Below are 23,155 nucleotides of genomic sequence, written 5' to 3' on the forward strand. Positions count from 1 at the left end.
AGTTTTCACATTTTTTGTTCATAACTGAGATTGGCTTATTCTTTTATACTGTCAATGTCTTGTTTGGTGTTCACTACATTTCCCATATTTTTCTAATTCCTGGAATAGCTGTTACTATAAATTGTGCCTTTAAAACTTATGTCTTCCTAGGGAATAAGCTTTGGTTACCTTTTCCATTTCTTCTTTGATTACTGGTAGACTTAAGTTTTTTACTTCTTAGATCAATTTTACTAATTTATATTTTCCTTAATTTTTTTACTATCATGTCAAAGTTTTCAAATTTATTAACAAAGGTATATACTATATGGTTTTGTTTTTGTTTTTACCTTTTGGAAAAATTCAAAAATATGCAAAGTAAACAGAATAGTATAATATGTTCCCATTTATCTATCTTCCAGCTTCGACGATTATCAGCTCAGTCCTGTTTCAATTTATACTTCACCCACTTCTCTTCCACTGTTACTGGATTATTCTGAAACAAATCCCAGACATAGTATCCTCCAGAAATATTTCTGTATGTAGTTGTAAATGTTAAGGACTTTTGAAAAAATACATAACCACAACACTCTATCCCCAATTGTTTCTCTCTCTCTCACACACACATCTCTCTCACACACTGTTCAAATCAGGATCCAAATAAGGACCATACATGGAACATGGTTGATATCTCTCTTAAATCTTTTTTAATATTTGGTTTTCCTCTCTTCCTCTCTCTTTTTTTTTTCACTTGCACTTTAAGACACTAGCTTGTTTGTCCTCTAGAGTTTCCTACATTCTGGATTTTGACAATTGCATCCTCGTGGTAATGTTTAGCTTGTTCTTCTACTTCCCTGAATTTTGTGTAAATTGGTAGCTATGTTCTAGAGGCTCAACAGCATTCAAGATCAATATTTTTGGCAAGAATACTTTGTGGGTATGGTATGTGTACATCCAAAAGAATATACATAATAATGTGTCTTTTTGTAATATTAGCAGTCCTTGATAACTATTGCCTTCAACCATTATTTCATCAGTTGTTACAAAATGATAGTATTCTATTATTTCTTCTTATTAGCTGGGATACTTTTATAAACAGAAACTTACCAATTATTTAGTTACCCAAAGGTGAAAAATATGATAAATGCTTGATTCTTTCCCTTTATCAGTTTTCAAAATACTATTTTTAACCAGTGGGAGCCTCTTCAAGTTAACTTCTGAGTCCTGTTGATATTACCTCAGGAATCTTTGATTGCTTCCTAGCTTTCTGGTATGACAAGATGCTACAATCTCTTGTTTTCATTTCTTGCCAAGACCAGACATTTTTAGACAATTCTCCAGGGAGCCCTAATTCTGTATTAATCACTAAATTATTTTTTATTTCCTTTTTACCCTGAGTTACTTAGAAGAGTATTTTAAATTTTTCTTTAAAGCAAGTCTTGCATTTTTAAATGTACATTTTAGTGCACTATGGTAAAAAGTATACCCACATTCACTCCTGTTGGGATATTCTGACATCTTTGGTCAATGATTCATATTTAAAAGGGATGAATCCTTTTAATCCTAAGACTTGTGTCTTTTCAGATCAAAGAAACCTATTTTACTCTGAATTTTTCTCCTTATGGCCCCTCTTTTATCTCCTGTTTAGTTAGAGAGATGATAGGTCCAGAAATTCCAATATCTATCTTTTAGCTTTCCTTGATACTTTCTCCATCTATACTTCTCGGCTGAATAATGGGAGACTCATCTTGTGATTACTGTGTTGACAGCTTTGCTCTCCAGCTGTATCCATTATTTAGCTTTTCTTTAAAAAAATTATCATGATCTTAATATCTAAGATTAGATTGGTTCTCTTTTATAATAACCTGTTCATATTTTATGGCTATGATACCCTCTTCTATGCTTTTGAGATATTAAATACGCTTATTTGATGTCTTTTCCCATCTGTTCTTTCTGGGGATATGTATTTTTTAAAGTTTGTTGTTCAGGGCTTTCATATTATTGGCTTCCTTCACATTTTTGTTATGCTTAGTTGCTTATTTTTTGTATTTGAGAGCCTCTTTCTATGGATGCTGTTTCTGTTTATCAGAGCCTCTGATGGGAGCAAGTGGGCTGTGCTGCCAGTTGTGGATATGATGATATTCTGGTTCTAGGTACGGTAGCCCCTCCCTTATTTGTGGGAGATACATTCAAAACCCCCACTGGACGCATGAAACCGCAGACAGTACTGAAACCAATTGCTGTCAGTTGGAACATGTTTCTGTTCATGTCTTTCACCCACAAATTTAATGCCTTTTCTAGCTTAACTAAGCACTTACCACACACCCTGGCTTTAACTTTTCCAGTTTGAAGTATAACAGCAAAACTAGCATGAATTTCCTTTTCCTTCTTCACAATTTCACAGATGGAAGATTGGTTCTTACTGTTGATCTTAGCAACCTCAGCATATGATTTTTTTTTTCTTTCCTTATAAGGTCAAGGATTTTTACCTTTTCATTTAAAGGAAGAATTTTATAACTTTCCTTGGGCACATCTGAATTGCCGGCATCACAACTCTTGTGCTTTGGGTCATTAAGTTAAATAAGGGTCATTTAACCACAAGCGCTGTGATACCATAACAGTTGTAACCTAGATGGCTACTGGGTGACTAAATGGGTGGGCAGTATAGACAGCACGATATGCTGGACAAAGGGACGGTTCACATCCTGAGTGGGACAAAGCAGAACAGTGCAAGATTCCACCACACTGTTCATAATGGCATGTAACTTAAAACTTAGGAATTGTTGATTTCTGAAACTTTCTATTTAATATTTTTGGACAGCACCAAACGCCGGTAACTAAAACTGCAGAAAGTCGAACTGTGGGTAAATGGGGCACTACTGTATAGGCTCCTCTTCTCTTGAAGGCCAGAAAATACGTGGGGGCATTGCCCAGCTTCTCCAGGTACAGTGGCTTCACCCAGTTATGCTATAGGCTGGTAGAGACACTCCTTTTGCCTACCACTTGGCCCGTGTTTGAGGAACTTGCTTAGCTATTCTGAATCAGCTCTCTAATGAATCACCCTGTCCAGAATCCCCGGGCACCATCTGTTGATTCCAGGTTCCAACCCATTCATCCCTTTGTGGTAGTTTCTGCCTCTTTGAGTTGTCATTTCCTTGTTTTATTTGCCTATAGCTCTGATCCTATCTGTTTTCTATCCATCTGGCATTCTTCCACATTTCTATTCCATTACTAATCTTCTCGTTTTTCAGTGCTATAGCAAGATTTTCTTGTTTTTCTTCTGCTTTAGCACTTTATGGAATTTAGGGTTGAGAGGGATAGTAGATGCTTCTGTCTACCATCTTGACCCAATCTCATTAATGCCACTTAAACCAAACAAAAACTCTTTTGTAGGCAGTTAATTTTCTTTAAAAGAACTAGTGTTGAAGTGGCTCTTGGGATGATCCTATACAATTACAAAATGTGTTGCACCACTAGCCTTTCACAGAAAGTAATATTTACAAGGTTTTATTGAAATATCAGCTCCTTTCTCTGCTTCCTACATGCAAAATTTTGTGATGACTCAATACTAAAAACCAATTTCTAGCAGTGAATATTCTTAGAGGTCATGAAATAGTATTCAGTGATAACCAATTTTATTTGTATTGAACTAGTAGAAGGGCATCAGCTGTGTATAGGCTGGAAATTCAGAGTGGGTCATTTTTTTCTACTTAGCACAATTTGTAACTTTACCATAGACTGTAATAAGATGAAACATTCCTAGGGAAAGTATCACTGATTAAGAGCAATTAGTATTTTTCCCTCACTTCATTGCTACTCCTGAATGTCTGAGGATTCTGAGGGTTGAAATTGTGATGTGATTTCTTGAATTAAAATGTAATAATTTCTTGAACAGCAAGCCACATAGTCTTTAGAAGATGAGTTCTTGTTACATCGCACAGAAGGGTACACAGATTGTCTTTCTCCATTCTTGTGTTCATAAAATAAAAAAGAAATAACATCCCTTATTTTCATAGTACTTTGTAATATAACTTAAAAAGGTCTTTACATATTCTCTCATGTAATTGTCACAGAAAGCAAATATTTTCCTCATTTAACAAATGACAATACTGATCCTTGTCTAGTTACATCACTGGTAATAGAGGAAATCAGGAATAGAACTTGGGTCTTTTGTGCCCCGTGTTCTTTCTTATACTTAAAAGTGGCTTGGTATATGAGAGAAATTTTGTTCCAAAGCATTTCCATTACTTTTTTCAGAAAAAAAAAGTTGTTGTAAAAAAAAAAAAAAAACTAGTACAAAAATTCACAAAAGATAAAATTACTTGCTATCAAAGTCTTATCGGTGGTATACCTGATTTCCAGAGTCACAGTGTCAGGTCTCTGCATGTTCAGCACAACGCAGGTGTGTTCTACACCCCATACAATCACCACCCCACAGCTTTCTGACCAAATCAAGTACATTATAAGAGAGGCAGGATAATACGTTACCAGAGACCTGAATAAGTGACCTCACAAAGTGAAATAGACCTTTCAGAAAGCTTACCTGAGCGCAAGCTGTTCCATCCTCTGACTGGAAACTGGTAATGGAATATTAAGAAGCCAGAACTGAGATTCCTGCTATGAAACTAACAACACAAAATACCATAATTTTATAAAAGTTTGTAAAAGATTGCTGATTGGCTATGTTGAAGCTAGAAGTGGTTAGATGGTATATACTGAAAACTTAAATACCTGACATCCATTCGAACTTTTAGAAGTTTGGGGATCGTGAACATGGAAGGCAGAAAAAGAATCTAAACACCTAAAATCCAACAAAAGGTCTGAGGACATTGACCTGTTGTAAAAAGCATTACAATGTGATGACTATTCAAAGTCTTGCAGTTGGCATTCTGGTTAGGACTGTAGGATGTTTTTCTAAAATGGCCTCCATAGTACCCTTCCTATATGAAATAGGAATATTCTTTTAACCATTTTCTTCAGCTTTACTGCCCCAAAGTGCTAATAATTTGCTTGTACTGTGTTACATTTTTAAAATCTATTTCATATAGGATTACAATTAGGAATATTCTTTTAACCATTTTCTTCAGCTTTACTGCCCCAAAGTGCTAATAATTTGCTTGTACTGTGTTACATTTTTAAAATCTATTTCATATAGGATTACAATTAGGAATATTCTTTTAACCATTTTCTTCAGCTTTACTGCCCCAAAGTGCTAATAATTTGCTTGTACTGTGTTACATTTTTAAAATCTAATTGTAATCCTCAAAGAAATATTGAATGTGGATGTTCTTTTAATATTACCTTTCAGGCAACTTTCTAATTTTTTGGTAGCACTAGAAGCCCCCAAATCTGTAAGCCAGATCTCTAAGTAAATAATTTCCCAGCATTAATAATTTTTAATGAGTGAAAAATAAAGTCCTAGTAGTTGAGAGTATTTTCCTCAAACCTGCCACGTTCCTAGTTGCCTAAGCAATCAGTAAGATCATAGCAGGAAAGCAAGAACTCTTCTTGCTGCTGTGTAGCTTGGATTAAAACAAACAAAAAACTCAATGGGAACCCCATCACCAAGTCACCAAAAGAAGCAAAGCCATTGGCTTGTTAACCTAGACTTATGCCCAAGATTCAGGTATGATACCACTACCTTGGATGCCAACAAGCAGCTAGAGCTCTATTATCTTTAACATATACCTAATTATACAACTTTTTCATTTAGAAAATTATTACATGTCAAATGTTGAAATACTGGGGTTGTGGAAAAGACATTTAAAAATGCACTGCCCAGTGAGTGCGGCAGGTGATCACTGACACCCACTAGAAATTTACGGCAGAGCTTTAGAAATAAAACAAGTGACCTTCTGACCTAAAAAAAAAAAAAAAATACACTTCCCAATAGAAAGAAAAGATAATATATGCTTGACAACAGATTTTCATTCATTTATTCAAGTCAAGTCCTTCCTTACCATATGGTTCAAGTGATGGTGATTACAGTCTATCCATATTAGTACAGACTAGAATAAATCAACATTCTTACAACACTGAAAGACTAGTATCAATCACCTCTAAAATACTTTCCTTTGGTTCCTCTCCCTAAATTTTAAGTCATCCATTCCTTCAAGATGCAGTATCTCAGCATTATTGCAACATTTATATAGGGATTTTCTAAACTTTGTAGGGAACTAGACCTATAAGCAGGAAGAAAGTCTCTACCAGTGAATATTTAGTTTACATAATAGCAAAAAAATATTTTAGAGATTACAAGTCAATTACTGTCTGAAAAACTGAGTATTCTTCCCTCAACACAAAGGTAATAAATAATCTTCAATTCAAAAAGAAAATACTAAACAACAAAAAAATTAAAAATTAGCCAGAAAGCTATAGTTTGTTTTCCTACTCAGAAAAAAAAAGTATAACTGATAACAAATATGGTACAATTTCTGTAACTGGGTATTTTTCAAATTGTAAGCCTTTCATTTCTGAAAGTGTAGAGCTATGATACACTTCTGGTCAACTTTATCTTGTCAGAAGATAGACAGTCTCAGTATTTTTCTCTTTTGCTATTACATAGTCTAAAGGTAATTCCTTAAATAAATTCATGTATTCCTAAAAATGCAGACCAAAGATGAATGGGCAAAGGTCCACATCATATTTCTAGGGGATAGGAGAAATTATTCCCAAAAAGCAAAACTTTTTTTGGTGATAAATAATTTGTAAGTACTTACCAATTTTCTTCTTCCCTTTCACAATTGAACACAAACACTTGAGTCTGAGGAACACAGATTCGGTTTCCACATCTTGATTTCCAACCTTAGTCACTATTATGTTTTAACATTTATGTCTTCCCTTTTTCTCAGTCATTTTTACAAAGTGAGGGCAAAACTACAGTAACTACATGAGTAGTGAGTACATGAATTTTCCCCTACAAAGACAGTGTGACTCTACTAAAACTGAAGTTCTGACTCACAGACATTGCTACCAGGAGATAACTTGAGATGTTATCTTTGGTATATAATGGGCAATTGAAAACTGAATATACAGAAGTAGAGAATTGCCTGATATAATTATAATTAAAAAGTTTAGAACTGGAAGGAAATTCAGAAATCATTTTATCCAAACTTAATTCCTAGATAAAAGAATGAGGCACAGACTTGCCTAAAATCATACTTCTCATAAATGCGAGAGTTATAGCTAGAGTTTAGGTCTAATTGTTCCTGATCAATTATTCCTTATACTATATAATACTCATAGTAAGAAGTTTTGCTATTATTTGGAAATTCTTCTCCCAAAAAATCTGTTACAATTATTAAAACAAAAATTTTCAAATTCTGATTTCTAATCTTCCTTCCTAGTTCACATTCCTTTGAATAAAAGACAGTTAAACTTTAGAACGACAAAGGGTCAGGATCAAGGAAATGAACAATATAAAGTGGATAAAAGTACAAGCTGATCATAGTCCTTTCTTCTATTCCTGAGACAGGTTTATTTCAATACTAATTCTTAGATATCTGTCACCTACCTTTCAGATTTGTAGACAAGGCTGTGGTAATAGATCTCAAGATGTGGAGTTGATTCAATGCCAAAATATGGGTTCATTTGAGCACTTTTCCCTCATGGCTACTCCAACCATGAAATAAAGGAGGTTTTATTCTAGAGAGCTCACATACGTAGTAATCTCAATCAGTGAAAATAATAGGCAGCTTTCTATTTATTCTTTAAAGTAAATATTTCTTAGATGGAAAGAAAATAAGGTAGTAAAGCAAAAGTTAACCTAGGGGAAATTTTTTTTCACTGACAGATTATCTAAACATCAGAGTGCATTGAGAGATCTATGGTATACCCTGTATGGTATGTGTAAAGCACAAAGCTTTACAGGATTTGAGGTGGCTGCTCACAACAGGAGCTTAAGATATGGGGGGAAGAAGCCTTAGATAGAAAAATTCAAACTGCAAGGAGTAAAAATGAAAATTTGAAAAGTTAATGCATAAATTTGTTTTTTATTTATAGATAACTACCACATGATTATAAAGAAGACAAAAGATGTTAGAATGGAACTTGGATAGGTATATGCATGCTATGGCTGAAAATAAACAATGTTGCTACATATTATTGTTAGTGAGTACAGTACCAATATAACAGGGAATTGTGATTATTTAAAAATATGCAGAACTTATTTAATCTGTGCTTTAGAAATAACTGTATATAGTGTTATAAGCTGAAAAGATTTCAAAAGAATAACTAATACCAAATATACACCTGTGTATTAGAATTCCAAAAAAGCTGCATTCTGTAAAGTCAATCAGCTATATTAAAAATGACACAAATCCAAAACAAGATGCATGTTATATAAAAAGGGACATTGTAAGATTTCCTTGCAGCATTAAATCCACAGTTAATCCACGAAATTTCCTTTTAATTATCATTTAGACAGAAACATGCAAATAGTCTTAGGATCTACTTAAGAGCCTCCCCAATTCCACTAAGGCTACACTCCCCTTTTCAGGAACTAAGCAGGTATTCGGGTAGCTGCTTCCTCTTCTGCATCAGCTCGGTTTGCATTAATTTCTGCGAGTGTTCGGCCAAACCGTGCCCATTCATCATTGCGGGGAACAGCAATCTGCTGTTAAAAGAAAGACAGTGTTTTATGTACACTGAAATAAAAGATCATCTTACCCTCTATTATTCAGTTTGTTTTCAAATAATTTTTCCATTAAAAAGCAATAATTGACCTGAATGGCCTTCCCATAATTACAGGGACTATAACAATAATTTACCACATTTCAAAACAAAAGACGATGTTTGTGAAGTATGTTGTGACAATCTCAGAAATGACTTTGCCATTATCACCATCAGTGCAAGAGAGAATAACAATGATGCTTTGTAAATATAACTCCTGTGCACCATCTCATGGGTTTTGCTGGTGGGGAGAAATTCCTTAAAAAATTTTTACTTTATTCTTCACCATTCCTAGTATGAAATAATTCTGGAAGCATAGTTCATAAGTGCTGGTTTCTTACAAGTATTTATTTTTGTTTGGAGCATAAAATAACCTTTCTTGATACCACAATTCTTTCATCAGAAGCTAAGCTACTATTTCGTACTTTAGTGTTGTACCAATAGCAAAAGGGGAAAAGAGGCTTGTAATGCTTCTGCCTAACAGAGGCAGTCCAATAATAAATATTTTTGATAACTGCCATTATAATATAGGAGTCTGACACTGTCATGTTAGGGCAGAAACCACTCAGTGTGGCAAAGGTATGTGCCTGGTTCTAAATCTACACTATCCAATAGGGTAGATACTGGCCACATGTGACTATTTACATTTAAATTAATTAAAATTAAATAAAATGTGGCTAGTACAACTGAAGAACTGAATTTTAAATTTTAAGTATTCTATAGGCATATGTGGCTCATGGTTACTATAGTGTAGATACAGAACATTTCCACCTGTGAAGATGGTCCAATTGGCTGTTCTAAATGATTCAATCTACTTTCCACCAGATCCCATTGCTAGAGGGTGTGGAGTATCCACAGAGAATGGGCAATCAAGAGGCACAGCAAAAGAAAAAGTGACTACGGTGCTAGTCAGGGCTAAAAAGGAGGACATCCATACTGGGCATTGTGTGCAGCCAATCAGAGCACCAAAGATGACAGAGCTGCAGCTCAACCTACTGGATTCAATTATAACGGCTCAGCATCAAGGCTCAAGATTCAAGGTACATGTTTCACACTGTTATCAGAAAACTCTCAGACATATTACTTTTGATTTCTACCACATGGCCCTGACATAGTGATAGATACAGGAAAATAAAATCTTATTTCAATATCACTTCAGTAAAACCCCGAAGTCCACCTATAACTCTGAACTTCTTCTCTCTGAAGAATTTCTAATTTCCAGCAATGCTTGCTTCAAGAAACAAGGTACTTCCAACGTACTGTATTACCCTCAAAATATGTTGCATGGGGACACATAACATCTAGTTTAGAAGGAAAATTAATTTCAAGAGTGCTAGAAATAAGTTTTACCTTTACAATCATATGGTTTGTACAATTCATGAACCTCAAAGACTAGGTTTAGCCACAAAGATACCTTCACTACAATGCCACTAAATAGATGCGTCAAAATTATAGGCAGCGAGTCCCATACCTCTCCCACATCGTATATAACAATCTGTCCTTCAGAATCACCCACGGCAATCTCTCTTCCAGAATGGGTCCATCTTACACGATTAAGAGCAGGATTACCCTCCACAGAAATGCTGGCAGTTGGTACCTAAAGTCATTTAAAATATAGTGCAGTGTTAAAAGTTTCATCAAGATTTCTATAAACATGTAAAACAGTAATTCTTCATCCAATCTGGCTACATTTTTAAAAGCAAAGATGAAAACAGATAAAGAATTTTCCCAACTTTCTTCCTTTTCAGTGATATATTATGAATGACATTATAGCCAATCCTTGAAAATAGTTTGGGAAAATAAGTCCTTATGTAAGAAATTTTCACAAGACTAGCCACTTCATTTTGAAAGATCTTCTCTTTAATAAAGGAATCTTTATTGTTGTTTAAACCTCTTTAAGAAGTCAAGCTGTTTGAAAACATATGGCCAAAACGCATTTAAAAAGAAAACATTTCAAAAACTCTTATAAACAGATTATGGTTCAGTTTTAGAGGACAGGAATCAATTTTGTAGCTTGCATCTCTGTCAGCTGAAACCTATATTTGATTCACAGTTCCTAGGAACAGTTCATACTAAAGGTGCAGGATGAGTCTTTCCAAACCCTGTTCCCATGAACTGGCTGGAGGGAGGCAAGATGAGGGTACCAACATAATCACAACAGCCCCCTGGAATCTGATTGTGCCTCTTCTATGCTGAGGAAAAAGATTTATTTGCTATACATAGAGCAAATATTCAGTGTTTGATTCAGCCTAAAAGCACAATAAAATTTAAAAAATTTTTTGAAATCTGACAAAAAAAATCCTTCTAATTGACATCAGTCATCCCCAAATGATTAATTTAACCCCCTAGATTGCCAAAATCATTACAAAGGAAAAATTATATTTCAATATATTCTTTAATTACAGGAAAGATCCACATTTAATTGTAACCACAAATCTCTAAGATCAAAATCCAAACAAAATAAAATGGTACCAATTTTATTTTCTTAGTTTGGAAAGCAGAAACTTTAGGAGAAGGCATGGAGTGACTTTTTTGTCAACAACTGTTACTGATAGACTCTGCTAACATTACTTCTACTACCAACAGCAATATAGATTCTAAGAATATTTTAAGCTTCTCTAAGCTGGTAAAAATACATATGACTAAAAATAAATGATAGCTGCAGTTAAATTTAATTGCTAATAAGTGATTTTAGGATAGCAATTAGGAAATTTCATGTTCTCTATATTCATTTTATGGTGACAGTAACACTGTTTTCAATCCTTCGTGGAAAAAGTCATCAAAATATATTTTTCCTCCACTCAAGTCAGGCTAAAACTAATATTTACGGATGATATACAATCCTATCAAGGCTAAGAGATAATTTAGGAATTCAGAATTAAGGTTAACATATTTCAACAGTCTAAAACTATCTGCTTTCCAGCCTATGAATGAAAAATATCCCAGTTGCCTTATGAATGAGACTTTGGCAGGACATTAGAGACATGACAGAGTTATTCAGAAATAAAAGGAAATGCCCCAGTGCTCTTGGCAACATTATTTCTCCCTTCAGTTCTGCACAGCATGCTGTTTATTATTTAGGGTACAAAGCTTATTTGGTTTCTTTGTGATGAAGCTACAATCACAGAGCCCTTTTACATTCTTTGGGATACAAAGAATTTCACAAATTATTCAATAAATATCCAATTTTCTATTTTTCAGTGCAATTTTTGTTATTTTCTTGCTCACCTCTGTGTCATTATTGAGATTCCACAAATCCAGTCTCCCCATGCCATCCACACAGGCAAATAGGGCTGGGTGGGTGGGTGACCACATAACATCATAAACATAGTCTGAATTATCTTCAAATGAATACAAAGGCTTGTTATTCTGAAAGGGAAAAGTTGATTCTTAGCACAGTCAAAATATGACATACACACAAATCATTAAACTACTTATCACTGAAAAAAATGACACACATTCAACAGGCATAACATTTTATGATATTTAACTCAGCCTAGAAAAAGTTCCTACAATTTGTTTCACTACAGAATTACCTGGCGTTATATACTAAGAATCAACTATTGGGTTGCATTTTCTTTTTAACTTGTAGATGCCATCCTGTTTTAAAAAAAGGAATAGGACATGCTTCAAAAACATTTGTCAATGAGAAGATTCTGGGAAGATGACAGCAGTGGTATTGTATTTTTTTAATCTCCTCTAAATCTCCCTGAAGTGGAAAGAAGGCACAAGAGTTTCTGACAGCTGGAGAACAGAAAACCTCACAGTCAATAGCAGATGCTCACTGGACAGTATGGTGGACCAGTCTAAGAACAACAGCAGAAACCAGGAGGGAGTTTAGCACAATCCCATTTATAAATACAGTTGCCCTTGGACAACACAAGTTTGAACTGTGTGGGTCCACTTACACATATTTTCTTCTGCCTCTGCCACCCCTGAGACAGCAAGACCAACTCCTTCTCTTTCTTTTCTTCCTTCATCTTTGTTGTCGACAACAAAGATGAAGACCTTTATGATGATCCACTTCCATTTAATGAACAGTAAATATATTTCTCTTCTTTGATTTTTCTTAACATTTTTTCTCTAGCTTACTTTATTGTAAGAATAGAATATATAATATTAATATATAGACCATAAAATATGTGTTAATTGACGATGTTAATGGTAAGGATTTTGGTCAACAGTAGGCTATTAGTAGTTACGTTTTGGGGGAGTCAAAAGTTTATATGCAGATTTTGAAATGCATGGAGGGGTTGGTCCCCCTCACCCCCGTGTTCTTCAAGGGTCATTTGCAAATGCAAGCAGACTGTGATGCAACAGAAGTTAAGGTCTCATGGTACAGTTTGGGCCGTATAAACTCTCAAAACTAACAAACCAAAGCTCCTTTCCAAGACAAAGTCTTGCTGGAGAGAAACTGCTGGGAGGAGAATCCAGGTTGTGGAATGCAGGATAAAAGAGATATAGGAAAGAGACACAGGAAAGTGGTGGAGAGGAACAGAAAAGGCACATCTCAGAAAGTATAAGATATATCTGTATCTCCAGTTTGCAAAAACCACAGGAGAGAGAGCTTTAACCTAAACTATGAAACTAGGAAAGCTATCCTTGCCCATTCTCTCCCTTCTAAAAGTATAGAAAAACTCACTTCATTAGTAGACAATAAGCAAAACAAAAAAATCTCAGTCAAACCCATGCAAAGTTATTGTGGTGTCAAGACAATTAAATGGGGGAAAGAATAGGCTTTTCAACAAATGGTGCTGGGATAACTGGATGTACACATACAAAAGAATAAAGTTGGACACCACTGCCTTCCTCATATCACACACAAAAATTAACTCAAATGTATCATAGATATAAATGGAAAAGCTAAAACTATAAAACTCTTAGAAGAAAGCATAAAAGTAAGTCTTCATGACCTTGAACTTGACAAATAGTTTCTTAGATAAGAAGCCAAAGCACAAAGGACAAAAGATAAAGTAGATAAACTGGACTATGTTAAAATTAAACAGTTTTATGCTTCAAACCATACCATCAAGAAAGTGAAAAGACAACTTATACTGGGGGAAAATATTTACAAACTATGTATCTCATAAGTGACTTGTACCCAGAACTCTTACAATAGTCAGTTAAGTACAAGAAAAGATGCTCAATATCATTAGTCATGAGAGGAATGCAAATCAAAATCACAATGAGATATCACTTCGTATCACTAGGATGGCTAACATTAAGGAGACAAAATAACGAATGTTCGTGAGAATATGAGAAATCAGTATCCTCATACCTTACTGGTGGGAATGTAAAATGGTGCAGCCACTTTGAAAAACACCCTGGCAGTTCCTCAAAATGCTAATCAGTTACCATATGACCCAACAATTCCATTCCTAGGTAAATACCCAGGAGAAATAAAGACATGAGTGTTCATAGCAGCATTATTCATAATAGCTAAACAGTAGAAACAACCCAAATGTTCATCAACTGATAAATGAATAAACAGAAGGTGGTATATCTATACAATGGGATATTATTCAGCTATAAAAGGGATGACATATTGATACATGAAGTATTGATATGAAGGGATGACACTTGAAAACATTTTGCCAAGTGAAAGAAACCAGTATACATGTCGAATGATTCCATGAATGTCTATTAACTATCCATAACAGGCAAATCCATAGAGATAGAAAGTAAATTGATTAGTGGTTTCCAGGGCAACTGTAGAAAGTGAAATGAGAAGTGATTGCTAATGGACACAAGGTTTCTTTCTGAAATTTGAAAATGTTCTAAAATTAGATACTGGTGATAGAGCATATCTCTATGAATATACTAAGAACCACTGAATTGTACACATTAAAAGAGTAAATTTTATGGTATATGGAGCTCAAGAAAGCTTATTTTAAAAAAAAGAAAGAAGAGATAAAGTGAATTTTTAAAAAGTGACAGACAAGATCAGCAAAGATATATCTAAATGGCGGGTCCTCAAGAGGCAGACCAAAGTAATAATAGAGAAGAAATACCAAAAATAATTCAAAAGAACTCTCCTAAAATAAAATACAGCTTGGAACTACATACTGAAAGGGTATCTAGAAATACTGACCCTTTAATGAAAAGGAAAAAAAAATCCTTTGATCACCCAAGTTTTTTAAAAAGACCAAGTCACAGGAAAAGAAAATCAGATTGTCATCAGACTTTTAGACAGCAATGCTTTTTGTCAGAAGACAACAGGGTAACTAACTTATTTAAGGTATGCAAAGAAAGGAAATGTAAGTCATGGATTTCATATACAACCAAACTAACCTTCATAACCATATACTCTAGTGAATATGGGAATAGCATACCCATGAGCACCTTCTGAGCAATCTACTGTAGAATGATCTTCAGATGACTGAAAAGATATCAACAAGGTCTGGTAGATAACCAACTGATTCATGAGAGTAAACTACTCTTTATGGAAATACGAACAATCTACAACTACATACATTAATATGAGTGATACATAGAAATGCAAAATCCAGACCGTGAGAAACTCTGTAGGACTAACTCTACAGAAACCAACCTGGTTTCTTCTTCAAGAACAAAAAAGCAAGAAAAAAAGAGGGAAGGAAACCTTATTTTAAGAGAGGAGCTTAAAAGACATGTCAGTCACAAATATATGGACCTCATTTGGATCCTGCTTCAAATAAAAAATGGTAAAAAAATAAATAAATAAAAATAAAAAACCACCCCAAAATAAAAAACCACATTGGCCATTTGATGAAATTAAGAAATCATTGTTCATTTTGGAGGGTGTAATAATGATACAGTAGTATTTTTTTTTAAGGAGACTTTACTTTTTAGAGATACATACTGAATATTCATAGATAAAATGATGTGTCTCGGCTTTATTTAAAATAATCCAGGGGTGAAAATAGACAAGACTGGTCATGTGTTGATAATTGTGGTAGCTACGTAATGGATACAATGGCTTCATTATACTAGCCCCTCTGCTTTTGTATTTATTTGGAATTTTCCATAATAACAAGTTTTAAACTGTGAATTTAAAATTTTCAGATATGATGGTAAATGTCTACAGCATTAATCTTAATGGCCAAAAATGTTTGTTTTTAATTAAAAAAACAAAATTTTAACAAAACTTAAAACCAAGCTAAACACAGAAACAGAGTTTTTTTCTTTTAAGATTGTTATTTACCTGTCACTCTCTGTGATAACAATGCCAATGAAGTCTCACTCTGAGGTAGTGGTTTAATTAACTTAGGATGTGCACTACGATCATCTGCAGAGCTTCTGAAGAATACAGATGCAGGGCTCCAGCCCAGATGCACTTCATCAGTATTTCTGGTGTTGCTCCACTAGTGATTCTGACGCACACCAATGATTAAGAACCACTGTACTAAGGTCTCTCACTCCTGAGGTGATAGTGTACTTCTTAAAGAACATCCCATTTTCAGGCAATTTGATGGTCTCCCATCAAACACTTAAAACAAAAATTGTTCACAGTCATGTTCATATTGCTGACTCAATAAAATGTTTACTGCTCTACATAATCTTCCAAAGAAGGGGTTACCAACAGAAACACAAGAAAAAGACTTAACAGGCACTTCACAAAATGGCCAGTAAACCCACAGAAAGGTACATAACCTCATTAGCCTGAAGATAATACAAATTTAAATGGCCATGCAACGCAATAACACACATTGGAATGGTTAAAATGAAAAAAAAAAAAAGAAAAGAAAATTCCAAGTGTTAACAAAGATGCAGAGCAACAGGAATTTGCATATGCTATTTGTGGGTTATAAACTGGCAAAGTCACTTTGGAAAACAGCTTGACAGTATCTACTAAAGCTGAATGTATTCATATCCTATGACGACATAATTCTACTTCTAGTATATACCAACTGAATGAGTACCTATGTCCATCAAAAGGTACCTATAACTCTGCTCACAGCTGTGCTATCTGTAATAGCCCCAAACTGGAATTAACATAAATACCATTAGCAGTAGAATGGATAAATTATGGTATATCTACACAATGGAACAGTATAAAGCAGAGAGAATGGACAATCTATAATACTCAACAATATGAATGAATCTCACATACATAACATTTAGCAAATGAAACCAGACACAAATGAGTACACACTCCAAAATTCCATTTTTATAAGATATAAAATATGAAAAAGCTACATGCAAATTAGATAAAAATTATTATAATATAAAAGAAGAAGACTGCTAAATGTCTCAGGAAATGCTTAAAATATTTCATCTACTCAGTGGAATATGTGGCCAGAAACAAAAGCAGGATGTATAACTAGGTAAATGATTACAATAAAAAGAAAAATACATGGCCAGGTGCATTGGCTCATGCCTGTAATCCTAGCACTTTGGGAGGCCGAGGTGGGAGGATCGCTTGAACCTAGGAGTTTGAGGTTGCAGTGAGCTATGATGACACCACTGTACTCTAGCCTGGGTGACAGAGTGAGACCCTGTGTCAAAAAATAAAATAAAATAAAAAACCAAAAAGATAAAACAAAATGGCAACACATTCCCAAATTTTAAAAATGTGATTATAAATCACTTACAAATTTTTTCAAGTTTAATGTAAAAAAATAGTCATCTAAGGAGTAATATTTTTTCCTCAAAGAGAATGAAAGCACACATTTAATATCCAATACTGTTTCATAATATATTAATTTTGTATATGACACTGCAAATTAAAATCCCAAATATTAATAGATCATTTAAGTACTTTTTTAAAGTAATATTTTTTCTTTGAAGAACACTTCTACCTAAATGGCAGAGAGATACCAGGGAAGAGTTGAAGAAGGACACAGGACCTACACTCTTATCTCAGGCTTGCCAGTACTAGTTTTAAGGCGTTGGAAAAGTCACTTCATCATTTTAAGCCCCTGTTTCCTTATTTATAAAACAAAGCCTTTGTGTAAGTAGTTCTGAACCTTGACTGTACATTGTAATTACCTAGAGAATTTTTAAAAATATGCTGTTAGCTGGGTATCCCCCTTAGGTAGTCTGACTTAACTCGTCTCGGGTGCCAAGTGAGTACTGAAAATTTTAAAATTGCCCAGGTGATTCTAATGTGCAACCAAGACTGAGAATCACTGAACTAGAAGTCTACAGGTCTCTAAAGTTCCAAATTTCTTATACATAAATGATTTGCTAAATACATTTGCCAAAGAATAAATCAAAACAAAGGGCTTCTTTGAATGATAGATAGGATTTTAATAAGCAAAAATGGCTCATTCTGGTACAATGGTGAGAATAAACATTGCATAGTTAAGAGACAAGTCATATTCTTTTCTAAGCTCTTTAAGGTTACATACTGGGCAACAGCGTCCCCCAGATTCATGTCCACCAGTAAACAGAGTCTTTGTAGTAGCTGTAATCAAGTTAAGATGAGGCCATACTGCATTAGGGTGGGCCCTAAATCTAGCATGATTTGTGTCCTTAAAAAAAGAGAAAAATTTGGACACAGAGACAAACAGGTAGAATGACATTTGATGACAGAGACAAAGATTGGAGTGATGTAACTGCAAGGCAAAGAACACCAAGGATTGCTAGCAACCACCAGAAGCCAAGAAAGAAGCACGAAACATTCTCTCTCAGAGTCTCCAAAAGTAAACAGCCTGAAAACATCTTGATTTTTGACTTCTGGCCTCCAGAACTGTGAAGGAATAAATTTCTGGGTGTCTTCATGTTTTCTTTTGTTTTGAGACAGGGTCTTGGTCTGTTTACCAGGCTAGAGTGCAGTGGTGTCATCATAGCTCACTGCAACCTCAAACTCCTGGGCTTAAGTGATCCTCCTGTCTTAGCCTCCTGACTAGGCAGGACTACAGGCATGTGCCCCTACGCCTGGCTAATTTTTCTATTTTTTGTAGAGACAGAGTCTCCCTATGTTGCTCAAGCTGGTCTCAAACTCCTGGCCTCAAGCAATCCTTCCACCTCAGCTTCCCAAACTGCTAGGATTATAGGCCTGAGCCACTGCACCCGGTCACTTTCTGTTGTTTTAAGTCAGCCAGTGTGGTAATTTGTTATGGCAGCCCTAGGAAAGTAATACAGATTATTTTTCAAAGCTGGGGTGACTGGGGAGTTCTAGATTAATAACAAAGAGAGTTCCTATAGTAAATACATGAAGATAATGGTGAGATGGCTCCCCAGAGAAATGGGAAATAAGTATGTCCTCAACTTGGATCAGAAGAGAAACAGATTCTCTTTAAAAAGAAATGGATCCCAAGGTCAGAAATACCTTCCTATATAACCTGGCTAAAAACACTTTTTGAGAAGGAATGTGTCTATTAAAATGGAGATACAAAGAAGCAAAGTCTTATAAGAAAAATGAAGACAGTACCCACTCAAGCATTGTCTAGGAAAGAGGGAGTCTCAACCAATGGATTTTGAGAATTACTACCCCATGGCAAGGCTATCTCTATTTGAAGATGAATGAATCAGGCTTTCTTAGCTTGATGCCATTAAACATTCAAATTATAAAACGTTTTTTGTTCTAATTCTTTGTTCGCCAAGCAATCTTCTGATTATAATTTGGCTTCCCGTGTGGATTGTCTACAGAGAAACAATAAGCTGGTCAGGCCAGCATGAGTATCTGGACCTTCTGGCAGTTATGTTTCTCATTGTAAATTAATAAATTGACATTCTCCAATGTATTGTGTCTTAGGAGCCTGTTAGTACCTTGTCTAATCAACTATAGTAGACTGACAAAGTTGAACTTCTGAATATGCAAAGGAAAGGCCGGACACTGGCCAGAAGCAAGTTACTGAGGTAAATGCTGCTATGTAGGACTGGGTTTGGACGATCATTCAGCCTTCCCCCAAGAACACCCCAACTTCAAACACTTTTTCATTTTAACTTGTCTAATAGTTGTGCATAGCTGTTATTCTAAGCATTAGTAGGATCTTCTAATTCTGTTTTAATGCTGGTACCCTCTGAGAGTTACATAGGTAAGCTGTTAAGATAAGGAGGGGTTTTGACACATCAGAGATTATGAAAAATTTCAAGGTGTGTATGGGCTAGAAAAGTCCAAAAACTACCTATTCCAAGAAATTACCACATTAACAATCTTCACTGTGTCACTTTATGGTAAATATGGTTCTGATAGGTGTCTGTACATGCATTAAAACATCTTGTCCCCCAAATAAACAATTCTTATAATTTAAGAGTAATCTGTAACAAATATGGATAAATGAGGTAGCACATTAAGCTAACTTACCAGGTCTACCCCTAATCAAGCTCTTCCAGAATCCTCAGGTTACCCTGAAGAAGCTTTCCTTCCTCATTTATTCTATCAGTTTGCAGACCTGCTGAAGTGCTTCTGTTGTGAATTTTAAGTTTGGTATCTTGAGATAGTAACAGATCCAAATATATTAGAAGCAGTGTCTTGACCTGTTTAAACTTCACCAATATGTGGGAAATAATCTATTTTTTTTTTGTCTTCTATATAGGTTGAGTATCCCTTATTGGAAATGCTTGGACCAGAGTGTTTCAGATTTCAATTTTTTTTGGATTTTGGAATATTTGCATTATACCTACGGTTGAGCATCCCTAATCTGAAAATCAGAAATTTGAAATGCTTCAATGAGCATTTCCTTTAGCGTCATGTCAGCACAAGTTTTGGACTTCGGAGCATTTCGGATTTCAGATTTTTGGATTCTCAACCTGTACTAAAAATAGTTGAATTCAATAAAGTAATGAAAACAATTTGATGAGCCAGAACTCTGTAACTGCATTATACTATTATAAATTCCTGTTGAGGCAAAGATTAGAAGATGGCTACAGAACTAGATTACTTTTTTTTTTTTGTGAGACAGGGTCTCGCTCTATCACCCAGGCTGGAGTGCAGTGGTGCAATCATAGCTCACCTCAGCCTTGAACTCCTGGGCTCAAGGATCCTTCCACCTCAACCTCCTGAGTAGCCGGGATTAAAGGTGCATGGCACCATGCCTGGCTAATTTTTAAAATTTTTTTTAGAGACAGGGTCCTGCTATGTTACCCAGGCTGGTCTCCATCTCCTGGACTCATGCGATCTTCCCACCTCAGCCTCCCAAAGTGCTGGGATTACAGCACCATGCCTGGCTGTGAAGTAGATTACTTTAAATTTGAGGCAGTGCCAAACTGAGATTTCCAGGGATTTTTGGAGGACTTATTGAAAGGGAGTAAAAGAAGGAGTCTTGTTTTGCTGTTGGGGCAGAAGCAGGTCTTAAAGGACATAAAGGTACAATATCTAATGATTCGTTCTTTCAGTTTATGGAGACTCAATTCCCAGAATCAGAAAGTAGTTAAAAAGTATAGGTAGAAAAGCAAAACATTTGAAGTCTGTTAAATTCATAAATGTAAAGATATTGGCTTAAAAAGCGTAAAATAAAATTGAAACAATGTTTGAAAAGAGATTATTTTAAAACATTGCCTATTATTCATTACATTTATTATTCATTACCATTGCCTATTAGTCATTATTACAACACAGAGGCGCTATCAAATTTTGCAGCAGGGCAAAATACCAGCAACATATTTAACAGGAAATGTAAATTCAAAATTGAAGCAATGACATTGGGACCCATGGTATGGCCAAATATAAAAATATTTACTCAGCAGATTGCTGCTGCTCTACCCTTCATAGAGTAAAATTATTTGTGTGCAGAACAGTTAGAATAAAGGGTATTCTTCTGATAAAGTTTTAGAGGATCCCTGGGCATGTATAAAAACACTCCATGCTAGCCCATCCCTGGACTACTAACTTTGGAGGGGTATTGGGTGGGTAAGAGAGAGGCATGTATCACAGTTGAATGAATAAATGAGTCTTCTATATAATGCTGGAGGAAGGAAGCAGTGCCTAGCCTAATTAACAAGAAAAGATATATTTCCACCTGTGATTCTTATTCAGACGGCAATTCTATGTTGAAATACAGTAAAATACAAAAACAAAAATATCAATCACCAATCAACTACTTGTATAGTACCACAAAAACAAGTATCAGTCAGTCTGCTATCAAAGTTCTATTCTTGATTAGGCAGGATGAATTCTTCATTTCCAAATCCTGATGTTAAATGTATATAAGGATAGAAGCCTCAAATTTAAAGCCAAAAGGAAGCTGGCAAACTGATGCCCTAAGATATTTTTTAAAAGTCTACAAACAGATAAGATTCTTTTCAATCCCCAAAAAAGGAAGCTGGCCAACAATATAACAAAGATGTAAAGACATAGCGTCTCCTGTGACTATATATAGAGCTACTAAGATGAAAACACATCCAGAAATCTAATAACTTATATGGCTGTTTGACATCTACAGAGAAATAGCTGGCTTCATCTTTCCAATTCTGTATCTTGCTTTGGTTTTAGGACCAAAAGTGTTGGTCTGAAATTCTTACGACCAGAAAAGTATTTCGGATTTTAGACTTTTTTGAATTTTGGAATATAGTAAGTCCTCACTTGACATCATTGATAGGTTCTTAGACTATCTTAACTATGATGTTAAGTGAAACAACATATAACAAACCCAATTTTGCCATAGGCTAATTGATAAAAACAAGAGTTAAGTTCCTACAGCATATTTCTGATCACAAAAATATCACCAAACTTCTAAATAATGACCCAAAACATTCCCAATACTAAACATGAAATAAACATGAACTGTACATACATTTAAGAAACATTAATAAGAACAAGTAAGATAATTATTTACCTAATTTTTCATGAACCAGTGAGTGACAGCGGTTGTAGATGTGGTGGGTTAAATCAAGGAATAAATGTTTGCAAGGGGAAAATTATAAGGAGCACCCCTTATCACCAAGCAGTTCCAAAACAAATAACAAATACGGTGTGCTCACTGAGCGCTTTCATACAGAATAATTTGTTATTGTGCATTTGTGTGATTGTATACTTTACAAATTTTTATTTTACAGTAATTTGTATTCACTTGTTCATTCATTCATTTTCCCACTTGCTTATTCCAGTTCTGGGTCACTGGTGGCCAGAGCACAAAGAGGAAACCCAACCAGTATAGGATGCCTACCATTCCATCTTCCAGTGAAAATTTCCTTTGAGCACTATGGTGGTGCTCAGAAAGTTTTGGATTTTGGAGCCCTTCCAATTTCTGCTTAAGGATGCTCAATCTGTACTAGCTAGATTATGCCTTGTGGTTTGTGGGTTATGAGAATCTTCTTCCTCTATCATTTCTCACTGTGTAAGTTTCATTCAAAGAACAAAAATTCAGTAACAATCCAAGAAAGGAAACAGATGATTTATTAAATGCATCCAGGCTATCTGATCCCTATTATGGGGAAAAAGAGGAACTGACCACTGGTAAGTGCCTATTATATCTGGACACGGTATTAAGCACTTTTCTGTGTGTTTCCTTCATTAGACTTAAGTACTATTTTTCTATCTGCTAATGCCAAACCTGAAAACACTCAATTTTAAAAGGCAAGCTTTCAGATGCAAAGTTTTCTAACCCACTTCATTATTAGACAGAAAAGAAGCACCAAGAAA

At 35.0% G+C, this 23,155-nt stretch overlaps 1 protein-coding gene across 4 annotated transcripts in view; it reads right to left on the reverse strand.

Moving 5' to 3' along the window:
- Nucleotides 1-7,947: 7,947 nt before the first annotated feature.
- Nucleotides 7,948-23,155, reverse strand: part of DYNC1I2 (dynein cytoplasmic 1 intermediate chain 2) — a 60,534-nt gene continuing 45,326 nt past the window's right edge. For all 4 annotated transcript variants that reach the window (XM_045559435.1, XM_045559433.1, XM_045559434.1 and 1 more), the window contains 3 exons: nucleotides 11,875-12,015; nucleotides 10,118-10,243; nucleotides 7,948-8,590 (listed from right to left, as the gene is read on the reverse strand). In XM_045559435.1, coding sequence (XP_045415391.1) covers nucleotides 8,477-8,590; nucleotides 10,118-10,243; nucleotides 11,875-12,015 — 381 coding nt within the window. In that variant the 3' untranslated portion in view covers nucleotides 7,948-8,476. The remainder of the gene's footprint in view (nucleotides 8,591-10,117; nucleotides 10,244-11,874; nucleotides 12,016-23,155) is intronic.

Source organism: Lemur catta, chromosome 8 (genome assembly GCF_020740605.2).
Source record: "Lemur catta isolate mLemCat1 chromosome 8, mLemCat1.pri, whole genome shotgun sequence".
Lineage (NCBI taxonomy): Eukaryota > Metazoa > Chordata > Mammalia > Primates > Lemuridae > Lemur > Lemur catta.